This window comes from Eleutherodactylus coqui, chromosome 9 (genome assembly GCF_035609145.1).
Source record: "Eleutherodactylus coqui strain aEleCoq1 chromosome 9, aEleCoq1.hap1, whole genome shotgun sequence".
NCBI classification, from domain to species: Eukaryota; Metazoa; Chordata; class Amphibia; order Anura; family Eleutherodactylidae; genus Eleutherodactylus; species Eleutherodactylus coqui.
The window spans coordinates 48,733,738-48,747,009 of NC_089845.1; the positions used below are offsets into that span (position 1 = coordinate 48,733,738).

Sequence of the window (13,272 nt, forward strand, 5' to 3'; positions counted from 1 at the left end):
TGCAACACAGTACTAGAGCCTGCATGCCCACCCATATCACATATTGTATCCAAATTGGGGTAGTACAACTGGGTACTAGAGCCTCAATGCCCGCCCCTATCACATCTTATATCCAAGCTAGAGGCGGTACAACAGGGTACTAGAGCCTCCATGCCTGCCTGTATCACATCTTGTATCCAAGCTAGAGGTGGTACAACAGGGTACTACAGCCTCCATGCCTGCCTGTATCACATCTTGTATCCAAGCTAGAGATGGTACAACAGGGTACTGGAGCCTCCATGCCTGCCTGTATCACATCTTGTATCCAAGCTAGAGGTGGTACAACAGGGTACTAGAGCCTCCATGCCCGCCTGTATCACATCTTGTATCCAAGCTAGAGACGGTACAACAGGGTACTAGAGCCTCCATGCCCGTCTGTATCACATCTTGTATCCAAGCTAGAGGTGGTACAACAGGGTACTAGAGCCTCCATGCCTGCCTGTATCACATCTTGTATCCAAGCTAGAGGCAGTACAACAGGGTACTAGAGCCTCCATGCCCGTCTGTATCACATCTTGTATCCAAGCTAGAGGTGGCATAGCAGGATACTAGAGCCTCCATGCCTGCATGGATCACATCTTGTGTCCAAGCTAGAGGCGTTACAGCAGGGTACTAGAGCCTCCCTACAAGGGGTCAGTTCCCCACAATGTATCATCTTCCCTCTCTGCTAGTGTGATCACTTATATAAGGTTACAATCACAAGTTTCATCCATCCTCCTTCTAGGGGAGGATATTTTCTGCATTGAGTGTATACAATAGTCATGCCATAGCCGGCAGAGAGGCATGAGGCACAGGAATGCCCCCACCTGACTACATCCCAGTCCCCTCCTCCAGGATGATGATGGTGACTGGGGTGATGATGATGAGGAGGAGGAGGAGACATCTGATGGGAATGATGGTGCTGGAGGATGCAGGTTGGCTGCTCAGTTCCGTGCGGTGCCCACACAGCAGTGCCAGGCTTGTGGCAGCTCTGTGCCCACTGCGGTAGCACCTCGCTGGCTTCCAGTAGCTAGTCGGGCAGAGCACGGAGCGCCCGGCAGCAGCAGCCCTCTTCCTCAATGTCTCCCCTGCGAGGCTGCTTCTCCTCCCCGCTCCAGCTGCGCCCTCCGCTCATCCCCCGGCCGTCGTTACTTGGCCTTCTGCTGCTGGAACTCCTTGTGCTGCTCCTGGAGGAGGAGGAGCAGCTGGCCGGGAGCCCCGGGACTCGCACGTCTCCTTCTTCTCCCAGCACCTTGCCGGCCGAGGAGCACAATGAAGGCGGAGAAGGAGGACCTGTCAATGATCAACCTGTCAGTGCAGCAAGTGCTGAGCCTGTGGGCACACGGGACAGTGCTGAGGACCCTGACCGGTGAGTGGCACCTGTCACCAAGGACCAGCCATTGTCACCCATTGTCACCTCTCCCCATGTATCTGCATGTAGCATAGCCATAGCTTGTGTTGGATACACTGCTCCTTATATTACATGTCTATGGTTCCTGGACCAGCTATGGACACTGCTTATCAATCACTGCAAGCCTATAGTAATAGTATAGTAGTCAGCGAGCCTATAGTAATAGCAGAGTAGTCAGCGAGCCTATAGTAATAGTATAGTAGTCAGCCAGCCTATAGTAATAGCAGAGTAGTCAGCGAACCTATAGTACTAGCAGAGTAGTCAGCGAACCTATAGTAATAGCAGAGTAGTCAGCGAACCTATAGTAATAGCAGAGTAGTCAGCTAGCCTATAGTAATAGCAGAGTAGTCAGCGAGCCTATAGTAATAGTATAGTAGTCAGCGAGCCTATAGTAATTGCAGAGTAGTCAGCGAGCCTATAGTAATAGTATAGTAGTCAGCGAGCCTATAGTAATAGCAGAGTAGTCAGCGAGCCTATAGTAATAGCAGAGTAGTCAGCGAGCCTATAGTAATAGCAGAGTAGTCAGCGAGCCTATAGTAATAGTATAGTAGTCAGCGAGCCTATAGTAATAGCAGAGTAGTCAACGAGCCTATAGTAATAGCAGAGTAGTCGGCAAGCCTATAGTAATAGCAGAGTAGTCAGCGAGCCTATAGTAATAACAGAGTAGTCAGCGAGCCTATAGTAATAGTATAGTAGTCAGCTAGCCTATAGTAATAGTGTAATAGTCAGTAAGCCTATAGTAATAACATAGTAGTTAGCTAGCCTATAGTAATAGCAGAGTAGTTGGCAAGCCTATAGTAATAGCAGAGTAGTCAGTTAGCCTATAGTAATAACAGAGTAGTCAGCTAGCCTATAGTAATAGCAGAGTAGTCAGATAGCCTATAGTAATAGTATAGTAGTCAGCTAGCCTATAGTAATAGTGTAATAGTCAGCAAGCCTATAGTAATAACATAGTAGTTAGCTAGCCTATAGTAATAGCAGAGTAGTCAGCTAGCCTATAGTAATAATGTAATAGTCAGCAAGCCTATAGTAATAGCATAGTAGCCAGTGAGCCTATAGTAATATCAGAGTAGTCAGCTAGGCTATAGTAATAGCAGAGTAGCCAGCGAGCCTATAGTAATATCAGAGTAGTCAGCTAGTCTATAGTAATAGCAGAGTAGTCAGCAAACCCATAGTAATAGCATAGTAGTCACAAGTCTGATAAAACTATAGGACTCCAATAGAAAGCTGTAAAAGGGACCCTCGCCTATCAATATTGGTGTCTTGTTCTGCAGCAGACAATTCTGCATCTCTGCATGATAATGGTGTCCCCATTGCTGCAGCCAAAAAGGCGCCTCCGGGTATTTTGATGTACCCTGACCAACAAGGTCCCATTGTGTATACTAGCATGGTCAGTGCATACAAAGTAGGAGCTTTCTTTTAACTGAAACTCACACTTTGGCCGGTCGCGACACAATTTCAATAGCAGAATCTTCGATCGACAGCCGCACCGACCATCTGCGGTATTCCAAACACATTGAAAAAATAGTACATTGCCATGTCCACTTAGATGAGGGGATAGCGATATCCGTGACTGGATTGAAAAAAGTCACAACATGTTCTATTTTTCCGTGGAATCCGCATAGACAGCTTCTATTAAAGTCAATGCAAGACGTCGACCCGCAGCCCATCTACAACTGACATTGCAGATAGGCCGTGGGTACCCGAGTCATTGCCCAGCAACGACGCAGAAAACCAAATTTAAAAAAAATCCATATTGAGAATCCACGATCATCCGAAATACAGAAAAGCGAAGGTACACAAGGTACTCCCATGTGAGACCAGCTTTAGTTCGCATTGTAACATGTCTCCTTAGCAGTGTCCAAAACTGTAGCTATCCTTGGACCACTGTATATTAGGACAAGTACTTAGGATGCCCTGTGTAGCCATGTCTGGGTCCGCTATATATTAGGACAAGTACTAAGGGTACACTGTGTAGTCATGTCTGGGTCCCCTATATATTAGGACAAGTGCTAAGGGTACACTGTGTAGTCATGTCTGGGTCCCCTATATATTAGGACAAGTACTAAGGGTTCACTGTGTAGTCATGTCTGGGTCCCCTATATATTAGGACAAGTACTAAGGATGCCCTGTGTAGCCCTGTCTGGGCCCCCTATATATTAGGACAAGTACTATGGGTGCACTGTGTAGCTACGTCTGGGTCCGCTATATATTAGGACAAGTACTAAGGGTGCACTGTGTAGTCATGTCTGGGTCCCTATATATTAGGATAAGTACTAAGGGTGCCCTGTGTAGTCATGTCTGGTCCCTATATATTAGGACAAGTACTAAAGGTGCACTGTGTAGTCGTGTCTGGGTCCCCTATATATTAGGACAAGTACTAAGGGTGCACTGTGTAGTCATGTCTGGTCCCTATATATTAGGACAAGTACTAAAGGTGCACTGTGTAGTCGTGTCTGGGTCCCCTATATATTAGGACAAGTACTAAGGGTGCACTGTGTAGTCATGTCTGGGTCCCTATATATTAGGATAAGTACTAAGGGTGCCCTGTGTAGTCATGTCTGGTCCCTATATATTAGGACAAGTACTAAGGGTGCACTGTGTAGTCATGTCTGGTCCCCTATATATTAGGACAAGTACTAAGGGTGCGCTGTGTAGCTATGTCTGGGTCCCCTATATATTAGGACAAGTACTAAGGGTGCACTGTGTAGTCATGTCTGGTCCCCTATATATTAGGACAAGTACTAAGGGTGCACTGTGTAGTCATGTCTGGTCCCCTATATATTAGGACAAGTACTAAGGGTGCACTGTGTAGTCGTGTCTGGGTCCCCGATATATTAGGACAAGTACTAAGGGTGCCCTGTGTAGTCATGTCTGGGTCCCCTATATATTAGAACAAGTACTAAGGGTGCACTGTGTAGCCATGTCTGTGTCCCCTATATATTAGGATAGCTAATATAGGTGCAATGTGTAGCAATGTCTGGGTCCCCTATATATTAGGACAAGTACTAAGGGTGCACTGTGTAGCCATGTCTGTGTCCCCTATATATTAGGATAGCTAATATAGGTGCAATGTGTAGCCATGTCTGGGTCCCTATATATTAGGACAAGTACTAAGGTTACACTGTTTAGCCATGTCTTTGTCCCCTTTATATTAGGACAAGTACTAAGGGTGCAGCTTGTAGCCATGTCTGGTTCCCCTATATATTACGATGGGGTCTAGTGTGACACTGTGTAGCCAAGTCTAGGTCCCCTATATATTAGGACAAGTAATTAGGGTGCACTGTGTAGCCATATCTGGGACCCTATATATTAGGAGAAGTACCAAGGATACACTGTGTAGTCATGTCTGGGTCCCTATATATTAGGACAAGTACTAAGGATACACTGTGTAGTCATGTCTGGGTCCCTTACATATTAGGACAAGTACTAAGGGTGAACTGTATAGTAATGCCTGATCACTAGAGATGAGCGAGCGTACTCGGATAAGCACTACTCGCTCGAGTAATTTGCTTTATCCGAGTATCGCTGTGCTCGGGGCTAAAGATTCGGGTGCCGCTGCGGCTGACAGGTGAGTCGCAGCGGGGAGCAGGGGAGAGCGAGCGGGAGAGAGGGAGAGAAAGATCTCCCCTCCGTTCCTCCCCGCTCTTCCCTGCAGCTCCGTGCCGGCACCCGAATCTTCAGACCCGAGCACAGCGATACTCGGATAAAGCAAATTACTCGAGCGAGTAGTGCTTTTCCGAGTACGCTCGCTCATCTCTACTGGTCACCTATGTATTAGAAGTACTAAGGGTGCCCTGTGTAGTCATGTCTGGTCCCTATATATTAGGACAAGTACTAAGGGTGCACTGTGTAGTCATGTCTGGGCCCCCTATATATTAGGACAAGTACTAAGGGTGCACTGTGTAGTCATGTCTGTGTCCTCTATATATTAGGACAAGTACTAAGGGTGCACTGTGTAGTCATGTCTGGGTCCCTTATATATTGGGACAAGTACTAAGGGTGCACTGTGTAGTCATGTCTGGGTCTCCTATATATTAGGACAAGTACTAAGGGTGCACTGTGTAGTCATGTCTGGGTCCCCTATATATTAGGACAAGTACTAAGGGTGCACTGTGTAGCCATGTCTGGGTCCCCTATATACTAGGACAAGTACTAAGGGTGCACTGTGTAGTCATGTCTGGGTCCCCTATATATTAGGACAAGTACTAAGGGTGCCCTGTGTAGCCATGTCTGGGCCCCCTATATATTAGGACAAGTACTAAAGGTGCACTGTGTAGTCATGTCTGGGTCCCCTATATATTAGGATAAGTACTAAGGGTGCACTGTGTAGTCATGTCTGGGTCTCCTATATATTAGGACAAGTACTAAGGGTGCCCTGTGTAGCCATGGCTGGGTCTCCTATTTATTAGGACAAGTACTAAAGGTGCACTGTGTAGTCATGTCTGGGTCCCCTATATATTAGGACAAGTACTAAGGGTGCCCTGTGTAGCCATGTCTGGGCCCCCTATATATTAGGACAAGTACTAAAGGTGCACTGTGTAGTCATGTCTGGGTCCCCTATATATTAGGATAAGTACTAAGGGTGCACTGTGTAGTCATGTCTGGGTCTCCTATATATTAGGACAAGTACTAAGGGTGCACTGTGTAGTCATGTCTGGGTCCCCTATATATTAGGACAAGTACTAAGGGTGCACTGTGTAGCCATGTCTGGGTCCCCTATATACTAGGACAAGTACTAAGGGTGCACTGTGTAGTCATGTCTGGGTCCACTATATATTAGGACAAGTACTAAGGGTGCACTGTGTAGCCATGTCTGGGTCTCCTATATATTAGGACAAGTGCTAAGGGTGCACTGTGTAGTCATGTCTGGGTCCCCTATATATTAGGACAAGTGTTACGGGTGCACTGTGTAGTCATGTCTGGCTCCCCTATATATTAGGACAAGTACAAAGGATGCACTGTGTAGCCATGTCTGTATCTCCTACATATTAGGACAAGTACTAAGGGTGCACTGTGTAGCCTTGTCTGGGTCCCCCTTATATTACGGCAAGTACTAAGGGTGCAGCTTGTAGCCATGTCTGTGTCCCCTATATATTACGATGGGTCTAGGTCCTCTATATATTTGGACAAGTAATTCGGGTGCACTGTGTAGCCATATCTAGGACCCTATATATTAGGAGAAGTACCAAGGGTGCACTGTGTTGCCATGTCTGGGTCCGTTATATATTAGGACAAGTACTATGGGTGCATTTTGTAGCCATGTCTGGATCCATTATATATTAGGACAAGTACTAAAGGTGGACTGTGTAGCCATGTCTGGGTCCCTTATATATTAGGACAAAGACCAAGGGTGAACTGTATAGTAATGTCTGGTCACCTATGTATTAGGAGAGGTGCTAAGGGTTCACTGTGTAATCATGTCTGGATCCCCTATATTTTATGACAAGTACTAAGGGGGCACTGTGTAGTTATGTCTTTGTCCCCTATATATTATGACAAATAGTCAGGGTGTACTGTGTAGGAATGTTTTGGTCCCTTACATATTAGGACAAGTGCTATGGGTGCACTGTGTGGGAATGTCTGGGTCCCTTATATATTAGGACAAGTACTAAGGGTGTACTCTGTAGCCATGTCTGGATCCAATATATATTAGGACAAGTACTAAAGGTGGGTTGTGTAGCCACGTCTGGATCCTTTATATATTAGGACAAGTAATTAGAGTACACTGTGTAGCCATATCTGGGACCCTATATATTAGGAGATGTTCTAAGGGTGCACTGTGTAGCCATGTCTGGGTCTCCTATATATTAGGACAAGTACTAAGGATGCTCTTTGCAGTCTTGTCTAAGTCTTCTATATATTAGGACAAGTTCTGAGGCTGCACCGTTTAATCATATCTGTGTCCCCTATATATTAGGACAAGTACTAAGGGTGCAGTGTATAGTTATGTCTGAGTCCAATATATATTAGGACAAGTACTAAGTGTTCACTGTGTAGTCATGTCTGGATCCCCTATATGTTAGGACAAGTACTAAGGGTGCACTGTGTAGCCATGTCTGGGTCCCCTATATATTAGGGCAAGTACTAAGGGTGCACTGTGTAGCCATGTCTGGGTCTTCTACATATTAGGACAAGTACTAAGGGTGCACTGTGTAGCCATGTCTGGGTCTCCTATATATTAGGACAAGGACTAAGGGTGCACTGTGTATTCATGTCTGGGTCCCATATATATTAGGACAAGTACTAAGGGTACACTGTGTAGTCATGTCTGGGTCCTCTATATATTAGGACAGGTACTTCTTAGTACTTGTTCTAATATATACTGTGTAGCCATGCCTGGGTCCCCTATATATTAGGACAAGTACTAAGGGTGCACTGTGTAGCCATGTCTGGGTCTTCTGCATATTAGGACGAGTACTAAAGGTGCACTGTGTAGCCGTGCCGGGGTCCCCTATATATTAGGACAACTTATAAGAGTGCAATGTATAGCCATGTCTGGTCACTTATATATTAGGACAAGTACTAAGGGTTCACTGTGTAGTAATTTTTGTGTCCCCTATATATTAGGGAAAGTACTAAAGGTGTACCATGTAAGCACGTCTGGGTCTTCTTTACATTGGGGCAAGTACTAAGGGTGCACAGTGTAGCCATGTCTGGATCCCCTATATATCAGGACAACTTTTAAGTGTGCACTGTGTAGTAATGTCTGTATCCCCTATATATTAGGGCAAGTACTAAAGGTGTACTGTGTAAGCATGTCTAGTTCTTCTACATATTAGGGCAAGTACTAAGGGTGCACAGTGTAGCCATTTCTGGGTCCCCTATATATTAGGACAAGTACTATAGGTGCACTGTGTAGCCATGTCTGGGTCCCCTATATATTAGGACAAGTACTAAGGATGCACCGTGTAACCATGTCTGGGTCCCCTATATATTAGGACAAGTACTAAGGATGCACCGTGTAACCATGTCTGGGTCTCCTATATATTAGGACAGATACAAAGGGTACACTGTGTTGCTATGTTTGAGTCCCTTATATATTAGGACAAGTAATTAGGGTGCACTGTGTAGCCATATCTGGGACCCTATATATTAGGACAGGCTCTAAGGGTGCACTGTGTAATCATGTCTGTGTTTCCTATATATTAGGACAAGTACAGAGATTCACTGTGTAGCCATGTCTTGGACCCTATAAATTAGGACAAGTACTAAGGGTGCACTGTGTATTCATGTCTGAGTACCCAATATATTAGGGATAAGTACTAATTTTGCACTGTGAAGTCATGTCTGGGTCCCCCATATATTAGGACAACTATTAAGGGCACAGTGTATAGCCATGTCTGGTCACCTATATATTAGGACAGGTACTAAGGGTTCACTGTGTAGTCATGTCTGGGTCTGATATATATTATGACAAGTACTAGGAGTGCACCGTGTAGTCATATCTAAATCCCCTATATATTAGGACAAGTACTATGGGTACACTCTTTAGCCATGTCTTTGTCCCCCATATATTAGGACAAGTACTAAGGGTGCACTGTGTAGCCAAGTCTAGGTCCCCTATATATTAGGGCAAGTACTAAGGGTGCACTGTATAGCCATGTCTGGGTCCCCTATATATTAGCACAAGTATTAAGGGTGCTCTGTGCAGTCTTGTCTAAGTCCCCTATATATTAGGACAAGTACTAAGGATGCACCGTGTAACCATGTCTGGGTCCCCTATATATTAGGACAAGTACTAAGGATGCACCGTGTAACCATGTCTGGGTCTCCTATATATTAGGACAGATACAAAGGGTACACTGTGTTGCTATGTTTGAGTCCCTTATATATTAGGACAAGTAATTAGGGTGCACTGTGTAGCCATATCTGGGACCCTATATATTAGGACAGGCTCTAAGGGTGCACTGTGTAATCATGTCTGTGTTTCCTATATATTAGGACAAGTACAGAGATTCACTGTGTAGCCATGTCTTGGACCCTATAAATTAGGACAAGTACTAAGGGTGCACTGTGTAGCCATGTCTGGGTCTCCCTATATATTAGGACAAGTACAGAGATTCACTGTGTAGCCATGTCTTGGACCCTATAAATTAGGACAAGTACTAAGGGTGCACTGTGTATTCATGTCTGGGTCCCCTATATATTAGGACAAGTACTAAGGGTGCACTGTGTAGTCATGTCTGGGTCCATTATATTTTAGGACAAATACTAAGGGTGCACTGTGTAGCCATGTCTGGGTCTCCTATATATTAGGACCAGTACTAAGGGTGCCCTGTGTAGTCATGTCTGGGTCCATTATATTTTAGGACAAATACTAAGGGTGCACTGTGCAGTCTTGTCTAAGTCTTCTATATATTAGGACAAGTACTAAGGGTGCACTGTGTAATCATGTCTGTGTTTCCTATATATTAGGACAAGTACTGAGATTCACTGTGTAGCCATGTCTGGGTCCCTTATATATTAGGACAGGCACTCTGGACGTACCCTGTAGCCATGTCTGGGTCCCCTATGTTTTTTTAAGACAAATACTAAGGATGCACTGTGTAGTCATGTCTGAGTACCCAATATATTAGGGGTAAGTACTAATTTTGCACTGTGAAGTCATGTCTGGGTCCCCCATATATTAGGACAACTATTAAGGGCACAGTGTATAGCCATGTCTGGTCACCTATATATTAGGACAGGTACTAAGGGTTCACTGTGTAGTCATGTCTGGGTCTGATATATATTATGACAAGTACTAGGAGTGCACCGTGTAGTCTTATCTAAATCCCCTATATATTAGGACAAGTACTATGGGTACACTCTTTAGCCATGTCTTTGTCCCCCATATATTAGGACAAGTACTAAGGGTGCACTGTGTAGCCAAGTCTAGGTCCCCTATATATTAGGGCAAGTACTAAGGGTGCACTGTATAGCCATGTCTGGGTCCCCTATATATTAGCACAAGTATTAAGGGTGCTCTGTGCAGTCTTGTCTAAGTCCTCTATATATTAGGACAAGTACTAAGGGTGCACTGTGTAGGAATGTCTGGGTCCCTTATATTTTAGGACAAGCAATTAGGGTGCACTGTGTAGCCATATCTGGGCCCCTATATATTAGGACAAGTACTAAGGGTGCCCTGTGTAGCCATGTCTGGGTCTCCTATATATTAGAACAAGTACTAAGGGTGCACTGTGTTGCCATGTCTGGGTCTCTTATATTATTATTACTACAACATTCTAATATATAGATGTGTTTCTTAAAACAGGCTATGCAAACATGTATATATTCATATATCCACCTTCATAGAAAATAGCTTGCAGTGAAATGGTTATCTGGTTCAATACTGTACACTGTGTTGGGCATCTCCAACACACTCCTACATACAGTTCCCAGGAACTGCGATGCCCACTGCTCATAAGAGGGGGGCTGCTCCTTATCTCATCACTTGGATTCCTTGGTCCAGATTGGAATATTAAGAAAGTCTATGCTACTTGGGAATATAGGAATTATGTGTTAACATAGCGACATACACCTCGGGCATAAACATGTGTTAATCATTACATACTAGGCCAATCATGAGTTGTTATGATGTTGGGAGGGGCATGCATGTAATTGGTGCGTCACATTCAGTATATCTGTATTGTACTTCCTTTCAATAAACCAGAAGAGTATGGGGGCTGACGGATAACATCTGTGAGTTCAAATACATATATTCATGCATGAAGCTTCTCATTATAACCAATCTGGAGCAAACCAGTGAAATCTTCTGCAATATGATTTATTCCCATAACAAGGACAAGTACTAAGAGTATGTAGCCCTGTCTGGGTCTCCTATGTGCTAGAGGAAGTACTAAAGGTGCACTGTGTAGTCGTGTCTGGGTCCCATATATATTAGGACAAGTACTAAGGGTACACTGTGTAGTCATGTCTGGGTCCCCTATATATTAGGACAAGTACTCCTTAGTACTTGTTCTAATATATACTGTGTAGCCATGCCTGGGTTTCCTATATATTAGGACAAGTACTAAGCGTGCACTGTGCAGCCATGTCTCGTCTCCTATATATTAGGACAGGCACTAAGCGTGCTCTGTTTAGTCTTGTCTGGGTCTTCTATATATATTAGGACAAGTACTAAGGGTGCACTGTGTAGCCATGTCTGGGTCCTTTACATATTAGAATAAGTTCTAAACTTTCTGTAATGGCAGGCTATGATGGCGGTAGTAGTTGTCAGTTCATAACGCCACTGTTCCATACACCAGCATTCAAACATGGCGCATTGATCACAAGTGTATAGTAATAATAATAATCTTTATTTGTATAGCACCAACATATTCCGCAGCGCTTACAAAGACGGGGAATACAGACAGACAAAAGTACATAAATTACAGAACCACGGTTACATAGTAATCAGTTGATGGAAACAGTAGGGGTGAGGGTCCTGCTCCAACGAGCTTACATACTACAAGTAATGGGGTGATAGAGAAGGTATAGGGGCTGGAGACGTACACGAGGTGGTGAGGTGGAGAGTGACGGATGCTATACACAAACAATGGTTAGACGTTCAGATGTGTGCCAGCCAAATCGGTATGACTGCAGGGGCAGTTGATGGTGGCTAGTAGGGATTGCAGTCAGTAGGTCACAGAGCATGTTATCAGGCGGCGTACAGAGTTTAATTTAGGGGTTATGGTATGCCTGTCTGAAGAGGTGCGTTTTTAGAGCACGCCTGAAGTTTTGAGAGTGCTGGATTGCCCAGATAGCCTTTGGTAGTGCGTTCCAGAGGACTGGTGCTGCTCTGAAGAAGTCTTGGAGGCAGGAATCGGAGGTTCAAATTAAAGGGGTACTCATTCTGGTTTTGTTAGCAGAGCGGAGACCCCGGGCTGGGTGATGGATTGAGATAAGGGAGACAATGTAGGGCAGTGCTGTGCTGTGGAGGGCTTTGTGGATGAAGGTAGTGAGTTTAAATTGAATTCTGTATTTAATGGACAACCAGTGCAGTGACCGACACAGGGCAGAGGCGTCCGAGTAGGGGCCGGACAGAAGGATGAGCCTGGCTGCTGCATTCAGGATGGATTGGAGGGTGTAGAGCCTGGAGAAGGGGAGGCCGATCAGCAACGAGTTGCAATAATCGAGGCGGGAGTGGATGAGGGCAACAGTGAACGTTTTTAGCATGTCCACTGTGAGAAAAGAGCGGATTCTTACGATGTTCTTGAGATGCAGCTGACATGTTCGGGCAAGAGATTGTCTGTAGGGGGTAAAGGAAAGATCAGAGTCGTATATGACCCTAAGGCAGTGGGCGTTCTGTCTGGGAGTCATGGTGGTGCCACATACTGGGATGGAGTTATCGGGATGAGGTCTGTTAGTAGAGGGCAGAAACACCAGTAGGTTCATTTTAGAGAGGTTTAGTCTTAGGTAGAGAGAGGACATAGTGTTAGAAACAGCAGACTGACAGTCGGTGATGTTTTGGAGGAGTACCTCGGGTCCTGCGGAATGGTGAAGGCCCGGTAAAACTTTACTAGTGACTTTTTCATACAATACAACAGGCTTTAGAATGCAGAGTTTACAGTTCAGGAAAACTTACTGAATATTCAGCAGTACTTGATGTGAGAGTCAATGGCCACAGCATGGAAATAATGATCACCCCTCTCTTATAGACTTCAGTACACGTTGGGTGTCAGTTAAGGGTGCACACTGTATGGTGATCTAGACTTCAAACGGCCGCATAGGAATCATAAATATTCTTAATATCTTCTTCAAAGTGGTATTATTGTATCTTGTCACCACCGGAAGTAGGGGGGGGTGACAATATGTAGGGTGCTTGAAAGTCCGTTGACGCTCATTGGCTGATGCTGGCT

General features: G+C 44.9%; 1 protein-coding gene across 1 annotated transcript in view; it reads left to right on the forward strand.

Moving 5' to 3' along the window:
* The first annotated feature begins 944 nt into the window (after positions 1-944).
* TMEM170B (transmembrane protein 170B) overlaps positions 945-13,272 on the forward strand; it is a 47,110-nt gene continuing 34,782 nt past the window's right edge. The window contains exon 1 of the mRNA XM_066579365.1: positions 945-1,387. Coding sequence (XP_066435462.1) covers positions 1,291-1,387 — 97 coding nt within the window. The 5' untranslated portion in view covers positions 945-1,290. The remainder of the gene's footprint in view (positions 1,388-13,272) is intronic.